Source organism: Podarcis raffonei, chromosome 6 (genome assembly GCF_027172205.1).
Source record: "Podarcis raffonei isolate rPodRaf1 chromosome 6, rPodRaf1.pri, whole genome shotgun sequence".
NCBI lineage: Eukaryota > Metazoa > Chordata > Lepidosauria > Squamata > Lacertidae > Podarcis > Podarcis raffonei.
Window position 1 is genome coordinate 38,784,611 of NC_070607.1, and position 17,462 is coordinate 38,802,072.

At 40.0% G+C, this 17,462-nt stretch overlaps 3 protein-coding genes across 3 annotated transcripts in view; 1 reads left to right on the forward strand and 2 right to left on the reverse strand.

Moving 5' to 3' along the window:
* The window catches only part of PGM1 (phosphoglucomutase 1), a 28,671-nt gene that overhangs the window by 6,275 nt on the left and 4,934 nt on the right, over positions 1-17,462 (reverse strand). Inside the window, exons 2-6 of the mRNA XM_053392188.1 lie at positions 3,962-4,124; positions 3,039-3,185; positions 2,193-2,318; positions 1,312-1,502; positions 187-341 (exon numbers count right to left, since the gene is read on the reverse strand). Of these exons, the coding sequence (XP_053248163.1) occupies positions 187-341; positions 1,312-1,502; positions 2,193-2,318; positions 3,039-3,185; positions 3,962-4,124 (782 nt within the window). The remainder of the gene's footprint in view (positions 1-186; positions 342-1,311; positions 1,503-2,192; positions 2,319-3,038; positions 3,186-3,961; positions 4,125-17,462) is intronic.
* EFCAB7 (EF-hand calcium binding domain 7) overlaps positions 4,019-17,462 on the reverse strand; it is a 50,780-nt gene continuing 37,336 nt past the window's right edge. Inside the window, exons 15-16 of the transcript XR_008331030.1 lie at positions 7,284-7,426; positions 4,019-4,124 (exon numbers count right to left, since the gene is read on the reverse strand). The gene's annotated coding sequence lies outside the window, so the exon portion shown is untranslated. The remainder of the gene's footprint in view (positions 4,125-7,283; positions 7,427-17,462) is intronic.
* Positions 12,904-17,462, forward strand: part of ITGB3BP (integrin subunit beta 3 binding protein) — a 78,358-nt gene continuing 73,799 nt past the window's right edge. Inside the window, exon 1 of the mRNA XM_053392193.1 lies at positions 12,904-13,030. The gene's annotated coding sequence lies outside the window, so the exon portion shown is untranslated. The remainder of the gene's footprint in view (positions 13,031-17,462) is intronic.

Consider the following 17,462-nt stretch of genomic DNA (forward strand, 5'->3'; position numbering starts at 1 on the left):
TCAGAGCCCTGTTCTCTTTTGCATATGTCCTAATAGAATACAATGTGAGAGTGTAAAACATATTCATTCCTAGTCATGGTTCACCCATAATTTACATGAACCATCCTTGATAGTCAACTGACAGAAAGGAAGAACCATCCGAAGCAAATGAATCAAGCGGAAGGCCTTCCACATGGAGAATCCTACCTGTCAATTGCTCCACTTGTTGGCATGCTCCGGGCAAACCCTCGAACACCCGTCTGCTGAAAGTAAGGAATACTGAAGATATTTGCAGCGATAACAGCGACAGAGTCTGAGGGATTAACAAAGAACCCATGTTTTCCAAGTATCATGTTGCGATCCTAATGAAGACAGTAAAATAATAATAATAGTGGTGACAGATTGTTACCTGGTTGATACAAATGGCTGGAAGAAAAAAATCAAAAGCATACTCCGCATAAACTCTGAGAGTAAGATCAAGTTTAAAACAGATTGACAATACAATCCAGGATTCCAAGAGAGAGAAGGTGGCGAGTGAAAAGCACCTTGGAACCTGTCCTAGCTGGACTGTCCCTTCCCACCTCCAGGCCCCCAGCTGTCCTGTGGGAAGGACTCTATAAACATTAATATTGTAGTTTTTAAAATGTGCATTTTGATGTTACTTGCATAACTTGAGTGGGATGTTTATGCTCAGTTTAGCACCATGTTCACCTGGCGCTCTCCAGATATTATGCAGGAAGATTGCCACTATAGAGCTTTGCTCAAAAAATAAATACAAATTACCACCCTCTAGCTTATAATTATTCTGTAAGTAGCATACAGTCCTGAGTTGTAAGTTCCCCTTACAACTCCAGAACATAGCAATTAATTCATCCTAGATTTCAATATACCATATTTTTTGCTCTATAAAACACACTTTTCCCCTCCTAAAAAGCAAGGGGAAATGTGTGTGTGTCTTATGGAACAAAAGCAGGCAGGAGGCTCTGCTCAGCGCCCCCTTGAAAGAGCCGCACACACGCTCTGCGCGCTCTTTAAAGGGAGTGCGGCTCTTGGGGGAGCCTTCATCCCGCTGCCTGGGAGAGGCTGTGCGTGGCTATCCCATAAGCCAGGACAGCAAGAGGCTGTACTGGCTTCTGGGATTCAGAATATTTTTATTCTTGTTTTCCTCCTCCAAAAACTAGGTGCGTCTTGTGGTCTGGTGCGTCTTATAGAGTGAAAAATACGGTAAAGTTCTGCCAATGATAGGTCTAGTCCAATTCTTCATGTTCCACATGTTGTCGGGAACAGTCTTCTCCTCTCTGAGAGAACCAGGAGGAAAATAGCTCCACATACCCCATCTCCATCAAAGGCAGCTCCAAAATCATATTCTCCCGTCTTCATGGTCTGGACCAGATCAGCAGCATAGGTTAAGTTTGGATCAGGATGGTGACCACCAAAGTCCTCTAGGGGTACGCAGTTCACAGCAGAATTTGCTGCTGCTCCAAGTTCTTCACAGAGGATCTTTTTTACATACGGGCCGACAACTGATTGAGCAATGAATGGACAGATAAAACAGAAACACATGTAAATTACTGGCAATCAAAAGTTTATTGTATTCTTTTAAAGATTTTGCTATAAAATGAATGTGGTTAAGGAATGGTTGACTGCTCATACACGTTAAAGAGGTATTGATACGCTTCACACAAGTGTTTCTACAACATTTAATATGCACAAAATTGTTTGGGTACATGAAGTTCAAGAGCAGCACTGGACCAAGACATTTTGCTGCCTGAAGCAAGATGGCGCTCTCCCCTTCTACAAACAGAGGCCAACCAAACTAGAATTTTCCTTGAACACTAGCAATGGAACAGCTTCTTTCATTGCACCTGACAGCAGCAGGCTAACTCGGAGGGTGCAAGGCAGACAGCATATCACACACAACTCCATTCACTCTGTGACCCTCAACACCTGTCTCAGTCTGCCTAATGGTAGTGGCAGCCTTGTTCAGGAGAACTTCACCTCAAGCTCATGGAACAAAGAAGAGGAAGGTGGAAAACTTGACAGTATTGTAACACAAGGCCTCTTTTAAATGGCTTCCTCAAGCTAGTGATGGTGCTTGGAAAAAACAGTCTCTCTTCCTCTCCTTATCAAAATATGAAATATATCTTCAAGCAGTTTTAGAGTAGAACATTTGTACTTTTTCAGTGGAAGTGTCCCTATGTAATCTTTCTTACCTCCGTGCATAGCATCTATCCGAATCTTTAGATGGTTTTGACCTGAGAGTAGTTCTTTCAGTGCACTAAAATCAAAAATATTCCTCAGCATGTTAGCATAAGCTTCTACTGAGTCCACAATTTCAACTGAAAAATAAAACAGAACAACCCACAATTATTTGAAGAACCTGATGATATAAAAGATACTATTAATTCAATACAAGTAGATACTTTCATGATCATTCGGCACCAGTAACAGGGGAAACGCCCAAGAGATGTGCTTACTGTATACAAATATGGAACATCTCCACTTTGAGGGAAGAGTACAAAAGATGTGCAACTTCAGGAAACAATCCTCATCTTTCCAAACTTGTCTGTGCTAATATAACCCCAATGGAAAATAGTGTTTGATATTTACAACTTGGTCCTTTGTGAAACTGCCCAACATTTTTATGTACAAACCCACTAGCACAATGCCCCATGGCAATATTTCACAATTACCAAATTGTAAAAGTGGGATATGGACGCAAGAGGCAAACTTTGATAGATCAATTGGTAGTTCAAAATGGAATTAAACAAGTTAGCATTTTACAAAACCAAAAACATACATGTATGTGTCTTTGTTGTCTGGGCTGATTACATGTCCTCTCATTCAGGAGAATACGGGCTGGATCCAGAGTTTAGTCATGATTATTTGTAAGTCTACTCTAAGCAAGGAAATGAAGTAAGTCAAGCATGTCTGAACCCAGTCCAATTAATGTTTCCTTTTGAGGCTTTCAAAGTTGAAACAATGCTACAATATTTAAATTGCTAGCTATTGCAAGTGAGAACCTTCATTAATAAGGGGAGAAAATGGATTTTACTTGCCTGTAAATGGTTTAAACTTATTCTCCAAGTCAAACTGCTGCTTTCCAATGGTACTGAGGTCTACATTTAGATCTGGACATATAGCATACTCTTCAATAGTCTTGCTAATTTGGAAAATTTTATCAGTAATTCCTTCAGGAGCAGGCCCTAGGGAAAAACAGATTTTTATGGCAAACCGCAAAAGATATGCTCAGATATGCTCTCAGAGTCAGAGATAGAAGAGTGCGCCTCTGGAGATAATGATAAAAGGAGGGAGATTTAATATATGTGCTCAGAACATAAACACAAAACTGTTTGCATAATTCCCAGCACATGAGTGGTAAAAGAAAGCTACAACGTCCTATGATACAAAAGGTGTGTATGTATGTGTGTGTGTGTGTGTACACACACACAAAGAGAGAGTTTTATATTTAAATGGACAAGTCACTCCTGTCTTCATATGAAATGAGTATGTATTGGCAGTGTAGATCATAGAAGAAACAACACCTTAAATGGAGTTATATTATCATTGTTTTTCTTTAAGGAAAACCTTGTTTGCTTTTTAACCCAAGCAAGACACGTCTGGGTAAGAAAGTAGTAAATGCAGCATTATCTTAAAACAAGGGTAGCCAATGTGGTACCAATGATTACAATTCCCATCATTCCTAACTATTATCCATGCTTGCAGGGACTGATGGGAGTTGTAGTCCAACAAGCTCTGGAGGGCATGCATTGCTGTGGCACTGCTGAAACTAAGTGTAACATTCTAACTACACTGCTCAATTTCTGCAATTCCTTCCTGGTTTCCCCTTCAAACTCCCTCCCTCTCCCTTTTCCTCAACTTCTGCTCTACCCTGAAGCAGCGCCCCCCCAATGGATTTAACAATAGTCAAGAGGGAAGCGATCACAGGTGATGAGTGGGATTGCCGGTCAGAAGTACTCACCTCCATTTGAAGTATTGAATTTAATGCCAAAATCCCCATTAGGTCCACCAGGGTTGTGGCTTGCTGTCAAAATGATGCCGCCAATTGCTTTTATTTTTCTAATAATGCAGGACACGGCTGGGGTAGAAAGGATTCCATTCTGTCCAATGACTAAATGGCCAATCTGAAAGAACAATTCAAGGGAAGGGGAAACAGCAGTGCATTAGAGACATACGGCTTGTGAGCATTAAAAAAAAAAAAGGTTGCTATGCATCAGGGTAGCAAACGTAGTGCCCTGCAAAAGTAGGACTATAGTTCCCATCATTGATGGGAGACGGAATCCAACAACATCTGCAGAGCATCATGATGGCTAACTCTATATGAGCAAATCCTGTCAAAGATTCTTAGAAATACTGTGCTGCATTTTTTAAGGCAGTTTTCCATGCACTAAGTGGAGTGCAGCAAGTTTGTTTTGAGCTCTAATATTCCACCGTAACTTTTTAAAGATAGGTTTTATTTATATGCAAGTTAAGGTTATAAAAAAATAAATACTTACAAATAATCAAAAAGAAAAAGAAAAAATTCTCCATAACTTATGACTTTGTTCTTACTTAACTCATATATATTTGTAGGGTCACATTCTATTTGAAATGCCAAAAGACTTCTGATCACTTCTAGGTAGCCTCCATTGCATTACTGCACGTATTTAGAGCTTATCCACACCTCCTCTTGTCCTGGTACTTTCCCTGGGGAAGGAGACTGCTCTTTAGCACTCAATTGAGCAAACAACAACTGGGTTTTCTGCAGATTGCAGTTTGTTCCTATTTAGAGCTAAAGAATGCATTTTCACTGGGAAAGGAGCGGCCAAGGGGAAAAGCACTTGAGGTGGTGCGTTCAAGGCAAGCAGAAGTGTGGACAAGCACTGAGCGTATCTTGGGTAGTTCTATGCTGCTTATAGGAAGTGAAATTACAATTTAGCAGTTCTCACTGTATTTCTTTTCTATTAAATATTCTCCAACAGAAACTTTACTGTACCTGTTTTTCTTTTGCAACCAGTGGCTTTTCCCTTATAAAGTAAACTATACAGCTAAGTTTTGGTTTTCACTAATATATACTTTCCGTTCATGTCGCTCAAGCCAACAAGTCACCTCAGTTGGTTAGAGTGTGGTGATGATAATGCCAAAGTCATGTGTTTGATCCCTGTATGGGTACATATTCCTTGGACTAGATAATCCATAGGGTCTCTTTCCAACCCTATGAGTCTATGAACTTATCACAGTAATTCAGGATGGTTCATCAAGTTGTCTTTCACTACCAATGAAGCCAAAGAGCCATTGTACTTTCTTCCACTAAATATTAATAAAATATGAGTTTGATCCAATCTTGCTCTTCCACAGACAGAACTCCAACTAGTTACGGGAAGCACTGCAATCCAGTGAGGGTCTCCACTGGAGGGATGCAAGTCATGTTCATAGATTCCCCTTATGCAACCCTGCCCACAGTTCAGGAGGATCACCCGACTCTATATTAGATTTTCAGGAGAGAAAGGAAGAATTCATGGAAACTATACCCCCCCTACATACAAACCTTTTCTCCAGTGGAAAGGTTTTGTGCATGGAACTTGTTCCCTGCAAGTCTTTATTCAACCCTTTGTACGTTCGCAAACATCTGCCGCCTTATCAAGACCTTGGCCCATCTGAAATATTTGACCCATTTTCTCCCTGCCTCTGTATGTAAAAGAAGAAAGAGAAGGCATCTGCACCAGCCATGGGGACTTATAATGCTGGCTCCAGAGAACATCTGCCACAGATTCTTACCCAAGCATCCTAGGTCAGAGTCAGAAATCCTGAAGAGTGGAAGCATGTTATCTACCCAAGATTGTCCAACGGTTTAGCAAGAATTATGCATGTAAAAGCATGGAACGAAAACTATGAATCTCATAAGGAGGAATCAGTCAGGAGGGCATGGGAGCAAGTGACAATAGTCATGTTAATAATAGCATTAAAGAAGCAGGGGGATTATAAAGAAAGACTGAAGAAATGGAGGTCAGTTGTGTAATATATAAGCAAGGAACTTTGAACAGCTGGGGATGGGGCAGATCAACTGCATATGGAATGGTGTAAGTGTAATACTTTAGCCTCCTCTAAAAGTTATGTTATTTAATATTTGTTAATTCTTTATATTCTATTTAAGACATCTGTATATGACTTATTTTAAATAATTGGAATCAATAGGAAATGCACTGGTAACATGAAAATAAATGCTGCTATATATAAATATATTGTAAGAATGAATTGTTTTAAATATTGTTCACACAGAAAGAGGGCTAAAGACTCAGCAGCTTTTACTGATGTCATGCACGTTTGAGGCAACCTTTTGGATCACGCCCCAATTCTGCTGTTAATGACCTATTGTTAACATACCTAGGGAATACCATGAACATGCCATCAATAGTAGTTACGATAGCTATTTCGAACTATGTCACTAGCCTGGTTTAAGGATTAGGTACTAACTCTGACCCCTTTTCAAAACTAACAGGATCATTTTTTATCTTTTAACACAGAACAATGCAACTGATCTCATCAATAAACACACTTCCTCAAGTCTGGCAACATTCTGATGTTTTCTACCTGCTTTTAAGATAAATAGGGCTGGTACTTTTCTCCCCGCTTAGTTATTCTGGTGCTTTCCTATTAAGAGTGAAGAAGAGCTTTGTGTCTCTCTTCTGACTCCTTGGGGTGAGAGCTATGTGAACTTTGACTTAGCTGGCCATATTCAGGAGCAGTAAGTATACTGATAGCTTGTTGTGACTCTTGTGTAAGTTCACAGGAACTTGCTCAATTAGGATGCGACTGAGAGGGAGGGAGAACGGGAGAGGGCGGAAATTGGTGTAAGTTACAACTCAAACATTAGACATGCACATTTCAATCTCATTTCCTGCAGCTATCCAAACAGCTCATTTGTACATCCCAAAGGTAAAGAATATCCCTTAGCAGAACATAACCATGAAATCATCCATATATATATATATATATATATATATATATATATATATATATACTCTCTCTCTTTCTCTCTCTCTCTCTCTCTCACACACACACACACACCACTGACAAGTCACCACTATCTACATTATAGCATTTTCTAAGCTCCAAGAAGGAGGGTTCATCATGTACTACACAAGAGTTCTCTGTATATCAAGGAAAAATGTTTAAGCAAAACATATTTCATCTGCTGCATTTCCTAAAGTGGAAAATAAATTGATTATTTGAAATACCAATTCAAAATAGATCCATTTATATAACCTGGATGGATTCTGTCATTTAAAATTGCATTGTGTTACCTATGTTCTTAATCAAATTCATGTCAGAGTACATCTCCATTTTTCTTTTCACATGGCTGGCTCTTGGGCCCTTAAATAGTAAAGATCAGATTCCCCAGTCAAGCTAGTTGCTGTCTGTAGTACCATTTTCTTCTTTAGAACATCTATATGACAGGAAGGAAACCGGAATGACACATCAGCAGTCTAAATGTGGCTTCTACGGCCCTGTAAACCATCCTATAATTACAAGTCCAATTATAGATATCACTGTCTAGGCATGCCAAGTCAGGGAGCTACTAACATATTAACTTCCCTTAATTAAATTAAATCATCATGTAAAAAATGGAAAATACATTACTTAACTGACCAACCATTTACAGTAGTGTAGTCCCATCGGAACCAGTGAAAAATAACCAGCATAAAAGGTAATGAATCACTTCTCAAGTATTTGTGGTTTTATTTGGAAATCCTTTGGATTCATCATTCCTAAAGAGGTAATTGTACCTGCCTCTATCACCTACCACTGCTCACACCTAAGATGTGATATGTTCATCTCATAAGAAGTTTATATTAGCAGATGTCCTTGGAAGCATATTTCATTTAACCCCTACAACTACTGATGAATGAAGGCCATAAATATATTACCAGATGTTGAAAAACATTTCACAGAAGTAAAAACATTTAATAAAATTGTATTTAATGTATGACACTCACAAATAAATAATGTGAGGTGATCCTGGTCTTAAATTCCATGCCCTAAAACACTGCTAAATTAAGAACTTTCTAGAACTAAAGCCACAAGTGTAGCAGCTGTGTACTAAATTACTTGCACAAAATAACCAGTTTCAACAGACTTTAAACAAGTGTGCTATAAACTACGGTAAATTGCAGTCTAGTTATCATTTGGATTAAAAAGTCCTGTTTTTTTTTGTTTCTTTGTTTAGTTATAGTCGTAATTTTTGGCAGGGCTCTTTCAGCCAGAATCTCAGATGGGCACCATTGCTATTATAAGAGAACAAGGGAGGTGTTCCCGGTGAGTTCTGGCACTTCTAAAACAGCACTGATTTTTGGTGAGATGGAAAAGTAACCCTTAAAAATAAAGTATCATGTTTTTTCAGTTGGAAGATACCGTATATAGGATTTTAGCCAATAATAGTCCGACTCAGAGGAGGCTATTGGAGTTCGTATACATGACTAACTTAGGTTTATTACTTTCAATGGGTCTACTCTGAGTAGAACCTAGTTGGATATAACCCTGCAGAAGTCAACATAACACTCTTCCAGTTGCAAGCATTTCAGTTCACCTGATGAAATGACCCCCCCTCCTTCTCCCACATGCTGTTCTGGTGGTTCTCCAGACCAGCTGATAATCGGGGCTGACTAGGGGTCCCATTGCACTAGTGGGCCTTGTTGCCCTGGCTCCTGCCAGCCCACCTACTTAATTGAATTCAGTCTATAATGGCCAGTGTGTGTAGGTCAAGATAATTGGATCTGGGCTACTTTACTGACAGATTTGGAAGCTGAGCTCAAGAAAGTTAACACCTCTAGTAGCCAATACCCTGAAAGAAAGACTAATAGTAAGCAGAAAGGGGCCCAAATGAACAAATGAGCAGAGCAGCGGCAAAAGTGTAGAAGAAATGGCATGACAGTGATGGAGTAGAGGGTGGAGGGGGAGAGCTCTTCAATCTTTAAGAATAAATCCCACAAGTACAAGGCATTCTAAAATTTGTTGAGAATTGGTGCCAAAGACAACTGTAGCACAACAGAGCAGAAAGGCCAAGTGTGGTTAAGTGAGGGAGGGGACTTGTTTGTATCATCCAATGGCTACTGCACCATCTTTGTCCAGCAAGCATAGGGTGCTTATCCCCAATCAGCTGCACAGAAGCACGGGATGTGGTGAAATAAACTGTACAAATTGCTGCATCAGCACAGGACAGTCAAGGGCTCTGGAATTCTCCACTAAACAAATTCCTGCCGTGGTAAACAGAATTAAGTACTGCTTCACACGTGAGTTTCCTACAGTCCTATGGTCACTTTAAGGCTTGCTACAGAAGGTCTTAGATGACTGACATGCTCCCACGCTGAATAGCTTCATGTTACAATTTTACAGTAACTCGTTTCTGTTCCATTTATTCTCTTGACCTATTTGGCCTTTGTAAATCAGTGCAGACTTGAGTGCACTTTAGTTCACTGGGTTAGATCTTCGCCATGCTAGGAGTAGAACTCGGTAATTCCCATTTATTTCAATGCAGCTACTGAAAGCATGGCTAAATCTTGATCCAATCCATTGACTTTAACATGATTAAAACACACACACAAGCTGTTCACTGTGAACACATCCTATGCCCCTTTTAAAATGTGTTATTTGGTTGTTGTTTTTATTTTGATTATGTATTTTGTGGTTTTATATTCTGATTTTATTCTGTACACTGCCCTAAGACCTGTGGGTATAGGGTGGTATATAAATTCAATAACATTAATGAAATGAAATGAAATAAATGCTCACAGCCTGTGGGTCTAAATTGTGAGAAGGAAACAACACACTTTCATCACTTATTTACTTTCCTAAACATTTTGAGATTCAAAGATGGGAGAGAGAGGGACAGCTGCAATTATTGAGTTTCTAACCATGGTTCCTCCATACTGCTGAAAACTTTAAGAGAGCCTGTTCCCTGCCCACCAACCTCTTTTGAAGCATAACAATCCTAAGAAGAGCCAGCTGGATCAGAACCATGGCCCATCCTGTTCTCACACACTGGCCAACCAAATGACTATAGGAAGCCCACAAGCATTGTATCATGGAAGCTTTTGACCTGCTAAGATGTTGCCTTTAAGAACCACCCTTGGTAATAAATTGCCCTAATCTAAGGTATCATTTGGACAACAATGTAAAGTTCATTTCCCTGATTTTGAGCAGATACCTCCAAAATATTTTATTTGGGTTATCCCTTCACTCATCACATTGTTATACAGTACAGCATTCACTGCCACAAGACACAGTGATTGGTGCCAATCTAGACGGCTTTAAAAAAAGGGATTAGACACATTCATGAAGGATAAGACTATCAATGGCTACCAGGAATGATTGATGTATATTGCCTCCAGGATCATGCCTCTGAATACCAGTTGCTAGGAAATGACAGCAGGAGAGGACTATTCCTCTTGTTCTGTTTGCAGGCTTCCCAGAGGAATCTGGTTGGCCATTGTGAGAACAGAATGTTGGACTAGATACACCTTTGGAATGATCTTTCTACAATATACATACTCAGCCCCCCCCCCCAAGTTTACATGTGGTTTAATAACCAGTTGCAATTGCCTGATCCTGAGAACTCTGAAGCCAAAACTGTCTGCATTAAAATGCAGCATTATATGAGAATCACCTAAACCCTCTTATGCCTTGGGAGGGGGCACAGAAGCCTGAGGCTCCCTGGGGCTTGTTCTCAGCATGCTAAACTATGCTTGTGTATGATATCCAAACACAACCATTGTCTTCTACATCCCCTTATGAATTACTTGATATCAAATTCTGGTGAAAAACTATTAATTTTAAAATTGATTTAACCACCAATGCCAGTTTTCAGACATTCGTGTATGGAAAACCTCCATTGGCTAGAATGCATATTGATTTCTCTTTTGCGTTAACAATATTCACGTGTACACACCAGAGGTTCAAATGCAATTTTAACATTATCCTTCCAAACTTACCAATCAAATCAAACGAATGATTTAACTGCCCTACACCAAATCAGTGTTTGAAACTCCCATTGTTCTAGGTGCATTTTGTGATAGGGAATTTCATTAGTGCGAGCTGTTTCTGAGCTCTGGGCACAGTACTGCACTTAAGATTTCAGATTAAAACTGCAGAGTGGAAGGAAAGGAGGACCTTTTTCTGCCTCTCCACTTCTAGCTACTCTGTGAAGATTGGAAAAGAGACGCTCTTAAGAATATTTGGGGGGTGGGCAGAGGAAGGAGTAGACCATGTGAAAGGTGAACATAATATTTTAGCTGCAGTTCATTCATTTTCAGCTTTGTATTCTTGTTTTAAAAAAAGCACGCCTAGAGATTCCGTTGTTGCACCAATAACCCAGGTTTAAGGTGCCATTTAGCTCCTAGCTTTCATATCTCAGTTTCTAACACTGTACCAAATGACAGAAATAATTCTTAACATAAGGATTTAACTAGAATGGAGGCTGACTCTGCATCGCTCTAACTTATCCAACACCATGGTTTTACAGCAATTCTCATAACACAGCTATTTATATCCATTGAGAAACTGAAAACATGCTTTGTCGATTCATCTACTGAGTAGCTCAGATGGAGAATGACAGAGCTTTGGCTACTCTAAGAAGAGCAGAGGAGGGGGATGATGACACAAAATCCTTCTCTCAAGCAATCATACACTTCTTACTATACCGCAATATTTGCACACAGTGGCGTAGCGTGGGTTGTCAGCACCCGGGGCAAGGCAAGTAATTTGTGCCCCCTAACCCGTGGATTTGCGCCCCCTAACCCTTATCCCAGATGTTGCGCCCGGTGCGGCCGGCCCCCCCTGCACCCCCCACGCTACGCCACTGTTTACACATGTTAATCTAACACTGAAATCCACCGAACAGCCAACCATTTGTTGTCGACAACACGGAAACAATAGGAAATATTTCTGTTTCCATCAAAACCCAACTTTTCAAAGCTAAACTACAGAACAACATAAATTTATAGTTTCCAAGACTGCTAAGGCAACCCCCACTCCCACATCCCACCAATCACCATATCTGACCCTAAGTAGTCAATCAGTAGCATCCAGATAAAAATGTGTTATTATTGCATTACAAAATGTTGAGAACTTTTAACACGTAAAGAGTCAGCACATCAGAGAGCTGTTAGGTATTAGAGATGCAATCACATTTACAATATACCAACCCCATTGGCAGCAGCCATCTGAACTATCAGTGTTATTGCAAGCTTATTAAAATATCTCCCATCTCCTCCAACTACCATAGTAGATCCTTGTCGATCTCTTAGGTCTATGGAGAAAAATATACTCTGGATAAAATTGTGCAGGTAGTTTAGGTTGGTCTGAAAAACATATGTCTTCTTCCGTAATCCACTAGTTCCTGGTTTCTGGTCATAGTAAGGTGCTGTTGGCAAAGTCAGGATTGGCAATGGACTGTCTTCCATGATCCTTTTTCATATAAATGCATTAAAAAATAAAGATAGAAAAATACAACAACAGTGAAAAAATATATTTGAATCAGCCTTGATACTGGTAATAGCAGATCTCTTGGTTAGAGGTTCAGTTAAGTAGCTCTGTACCCTAAAATAGCTCCTTGAACCTTCTGCTGAATGTGGTTTCTGTAACTGAAGAACTTTTCTTGCACTTGCTCTGAAAGATCACTGTCAGAGAGAATACATCCAATTCCACACTGCAATCCCTGAGGAAAAATGGATGTTGTAGAAGTCTTTAAAGCCTTTTGATCACGACAGCGGCAGGGCTCTGAGCTCCTGGTTGTCACCACAAGCGGGATTTAAACGCAATGAAATCTGTATGACATTCTTTTTTGGGTAGAGGAGATGGGGAGAGAAAGCTGTTTAGTAGGTCAGCTCCTCAGTCAGAAGCATTGATTGATTTGTCACCAGGCTGAGCTCTCCAAACCAATGCGAAGCTAGAATTGTTTCAGCCAGATAAGCAGGTTTATAAATTGACTGCCTGGTTTCCAGTTGTGGAGCCTACTTTAACATCGTCTTCATCAAGAGGCAAGTATGTTGAGAAGGTAAGCCCTGTTAGAAGTGTGGTAATGTAGTGCGAAAGTTATTTTGTGGAGTCTAGCATGTAAAAGGTCACTCTTAAAATGGAAGTCAGGACTTCTCAGTTACCTACAGTTTCCTTAGCCCTCTGTTATTTTAATAACTAGAAAACTCTCCAGTGTCAAAAAGGATTTGCTTCATACTGTAAGCTGAGCTAATATAACAAACAGAAGAGTTATTGGCAATGCCAAATTTTGCACCCAATTTTCAACCTTCCATGGATAAAGTGCAGTATAATTGCTTTGATTTCAAACACTTCATTCCAGATACACCTAATTTTAAGCTGATCATAGCAACTTTATTAAAAATGCCATTTGCTTGACTACAATGCATATGACAATCTAAGCAACCCATGTGCTTTAACATTTGTATTACAAACAATTAAAAAAGAAAACACATCTCCATTCCATATAATAAACCTGAAACATTGATCTTAAAAAACAGAAACACAATGCCTTTTAATGGGTTTTAGAGAGTTGTGTAAGGAGCTCAAAATATTTTGCACAAGGAATTAGGGCAACCCTGTAGCAGGTAAAGGTAATAATAATAAATAATAATAATAATAATATATTTATACCCCCCATCTGACTGCGTTTTCCCAGCCACTCTGGGCGGCTCCCAACAGAATATTAAAAATACAATAAAACATCAAACATTAAAAACTTCCCTAAATAGGGCTGCCTTCTGATATCTTCTAAAAGTTGTTTCTTTCCTTGACATCTGATGGGAGGGCGTTCCACAGGGTGGGTGCCACTACCGAGAAGGCCCCCTGCCTAGTAAGTCCCTGTAGCACCACAACTTCAGTCCCTATATTCTGAACTGCTATGATAATTCGCCTTTCATGGAGTTTATTCCTCCCATTAGGGTTGACCAGACATGTGGCTCACAAGCCATGTATGACAATGGGCAGATGAAGTACAGTTTTGCAGGGGCAAAACTGGGGAAAAGGTAGAAAAGACTGAAGGAGTAGCTCCTAAACTAAACTGCCTGGGGGAAATGGCCCCTAAATCAGCACCAACTAAGCCAGAATTAGGTGAACGAGCTGCCACAGCTAACAAATCCAACACATAATTCCCCAACAAATCCAGAGCATACATAAATTTAAAAGTCTTAGCCTGTTTTGATACCAGTGGGAGGCAGCACTCTTTTATAAGTGGATTTTACCATCTTTCCATCTCCTTTTAAGATGTATGCAAATCAGTAATTCCAGGATGGAATTGTATATATTCCCTCACTGTAGCCTCACCCTTGGGAAAATGACCGGCCCAATATATAGCATGGAAAACATCAAGTTTTAGGTAAGGGAAGAAAGCAGTGTTTTGTTTTGTTTTCTGTAAAACCCTGTCTGTATTGAAAATTGTGGAACACATGCACTTGAACTTTGCAATGTGGTTAAATTCATAGGCAGAGGCTTTCCTCTTGTGGTACATACGTGCAAGTGCACGTCCCAAAGGGAAACTGTACATTCCTAACATAGAATAAGCTCTCCTTTCAGATTATTAAACAGCTAAGAATCTTGTGGCCACAAAAACTTGTGCCATAATAAATTTGTCAGTTTATAAGGTGTGACCAGACACTGTTGTTTCTGCCCTTCTGGAAACTATTTCTGGTTAGTGTAGGCCAGAATTCAATTATGAAATCTTTGGTATGGTTGAAGCCAAAACTTTGGAAAAAGAAGTTTCCCCTACTATTTTCTATTAGCACTGGAATACTTAAAAAAAATCTTCTCTGTCACAAAGGACAGCATCAGCAATGACTGGAAGGAACAAAAGGAGAAAATCTCTGCTTCTGTTTAGAAGAAGAAATACTGTAGTCGCAATGTGTGTTTTTTTAAAAAAAACAAACCTATTTTTCTGAAGTCACACTTTATTAAATTCTGTCACAACTTAACATTACTGCTGGCATTTCTGAGATTGGCTAGTCTGCATTAAACACTACTTCTAAAGTTAGGATGGCTGACAAGAAAAAGAAAGGCTAACATTAGGATCCTTAAAACAATTTCATTGCAATCCTCCAAGTCTGAAGGTGCAGAAGTGTTTATCTCACTAAAAATAATTTCCACGTCACATTGGGTTATGTATTGCATCTATATGCTAACTGTTGCAGCAATCTGCATGTGTTCATAATCTCATTATTTTCATTTTTCAATAACTTGGTTCATTCTACAGCTCCAGAATTTTTTCTTTTTAAAAGTTCTTGGCCTTGCAGTTCAATTCCCACAATTTTTTATTTAAAAAAGAAAGAAAAGAAAGCAAGGAATCTGGAACGTATGGCTTACTGTCCCTGTTGTCCCCACCTCCGACAGACGCCCCTGATTACTGATCCGGATACAGCTTTGCTTGATTCAGAAAAGCATCCTCATTCAACTTGTAGAATATAACTTGGCTCCCCCTGGTGGCAGTCCTGGGTGCTTTTTGAACAGGTCTCTCTTCTCTCAGCAGTAATGCAGTCAGGGTGAGTAATCTATCCTAATGGCTTTAAAGAGAGTTGTGGTGTCACTGGTTCCCACCCACTCCCTGGGTGGTTTAAAGCTTCCTGTGGTGTTTGAGGTAGTGGAAGTAGCTCTGCCTCTGTTGTTCCTGGGAAAAGGAAAGAGCAGCTCTCCTGAAGCAGCCTGCCAGGAAAGCCAACGTAGAGACCTTTGCTGTCCAAACATGGCACTAATTAATTTTACAAGGATATTCTTGGTTTATATTAAACATTACAAATAAAAGGGACTGAGGGGACACTGTGACATTTTAGGTAAGTTGTGCCACTTATGGTTTAGCAGGTCAAGATCCTGCATCTTGAACTGTTCTGGAAGGTATTTAGTACATTTTACACTCATTCAATATGTGCACAGCCACAAAATCAGCCCTAACAGAGAGGGCAAAACAGAGCAAAAACAGTGCTTAGCAATCCTAGAAGCCTTTGCAAGTGCAATCCCAGGAGTCCTTGCACCAACCGTTGATGTCTGTGGAGAGTTGGTGTTTGAGCAAGAAGGTTTGGAGAGAGTGATTGTGCTGTTTGCAGGCTTTTTCAATGGTGTTCCTAATATACACACTTACACCTAAGTACACGGTGCTTTGGAACACAACCCCAACATAAAATGGCCATTACCTGTAATGCATGTAGATTCTGGGGCATGTGTTGTCAGTGCCCAACTACAGATTCTGCTTAGAATCAGTCAATGGATTCTGCAGAAGCTAAATTTCCCAAACAACTGTCAAAGCCAGTGTCATATAGCATGCCATTAGCAATATCTGATCAAAGCAGCTATGACTGTTAAACACCAAGTGGAACTAGTGAAAGGCATCCCTAGCCTTTAATTCTAGGCATAGTAATGAACCCAGACTCATTCTGCTATGTACCTCATTGATGAGTGGTGGTTTCCCTCACTGTAGGCCAATTTTGACAGGAGGGTGGGATTGCCATTGTGGAAATCACATGACATCATTATGACATCAGACAAATTCAAAGGGGCTTGTTCCTTTGAAGGTATGCTGTCAGCACCAATCAGCAGAAAAAATATCTGTTTACGTCTGTAGAATGAATCCAAGCCATGTCTGTAAACAGACATCCTTCCTCTCTGTTTACGGTTGCCTGCAAACAGTCTCTGACGGTGCACTGTCAGGCAAAGATCGTTGGTGCTTGCAAAGGCACAGGGCTTTGCAGGCACAGTTGATCAACACTGCTTTGTCCTGTCTTTACCCTCCCTACCACTGATGCTATATATAGTGCCAGGTATGGAGGAGTTGGGCATGGCTTAGCAAAGGCAGCCTTGTGAGCCAAATGAAGAGGGAGGCTGGGCTTAATAGGCCCTCTGGGCAAAAGGTTTCCCAACACTGGTTTGTGCAGCCTTAGGCTACAATTCTTCCCTGGAATTAAGTTCTATGGAATTCAGTGGGGCTTCTTAGTAGGTATTACAGAGCTGCACTGTTAATACACAGCACTATATACGTCTACTCTGAATTCACACTGAGCACAATGGGATTTGTTCCTAGGTAAGTGGGTAAAGGACTGCAGCGTGAATTTATTTTCAGACACACTAACTGGACACAGATATCCCTTAGAAAAGCATCATCTGCCATGCGCAGAATGCTGATTGACACAGCCACTTTTTTACGTAGTAAAGTTGCTTTAACTTTACCATTTCACTCATTTGGTATGCTGAAATCCTCCTGTTTATAATTCAACACGTGCCCAGTTCATGCCTCATTATGTGCCAGTTTAGACTTTGAAACATTTGGGAGCAACCCAACCTTGGATGCTATCAAAAGGTTGCATAAGGCCTGTTCAACACAAGAGACCCTGTGAACTATGCTCCCACATACTAAATTATAAGATTCATTTGAAGTCAGAGAGAAAACTTGTCTTAGATTTCAACAGTTCATAATTTGTTTTCGGGATGGTAGGAGA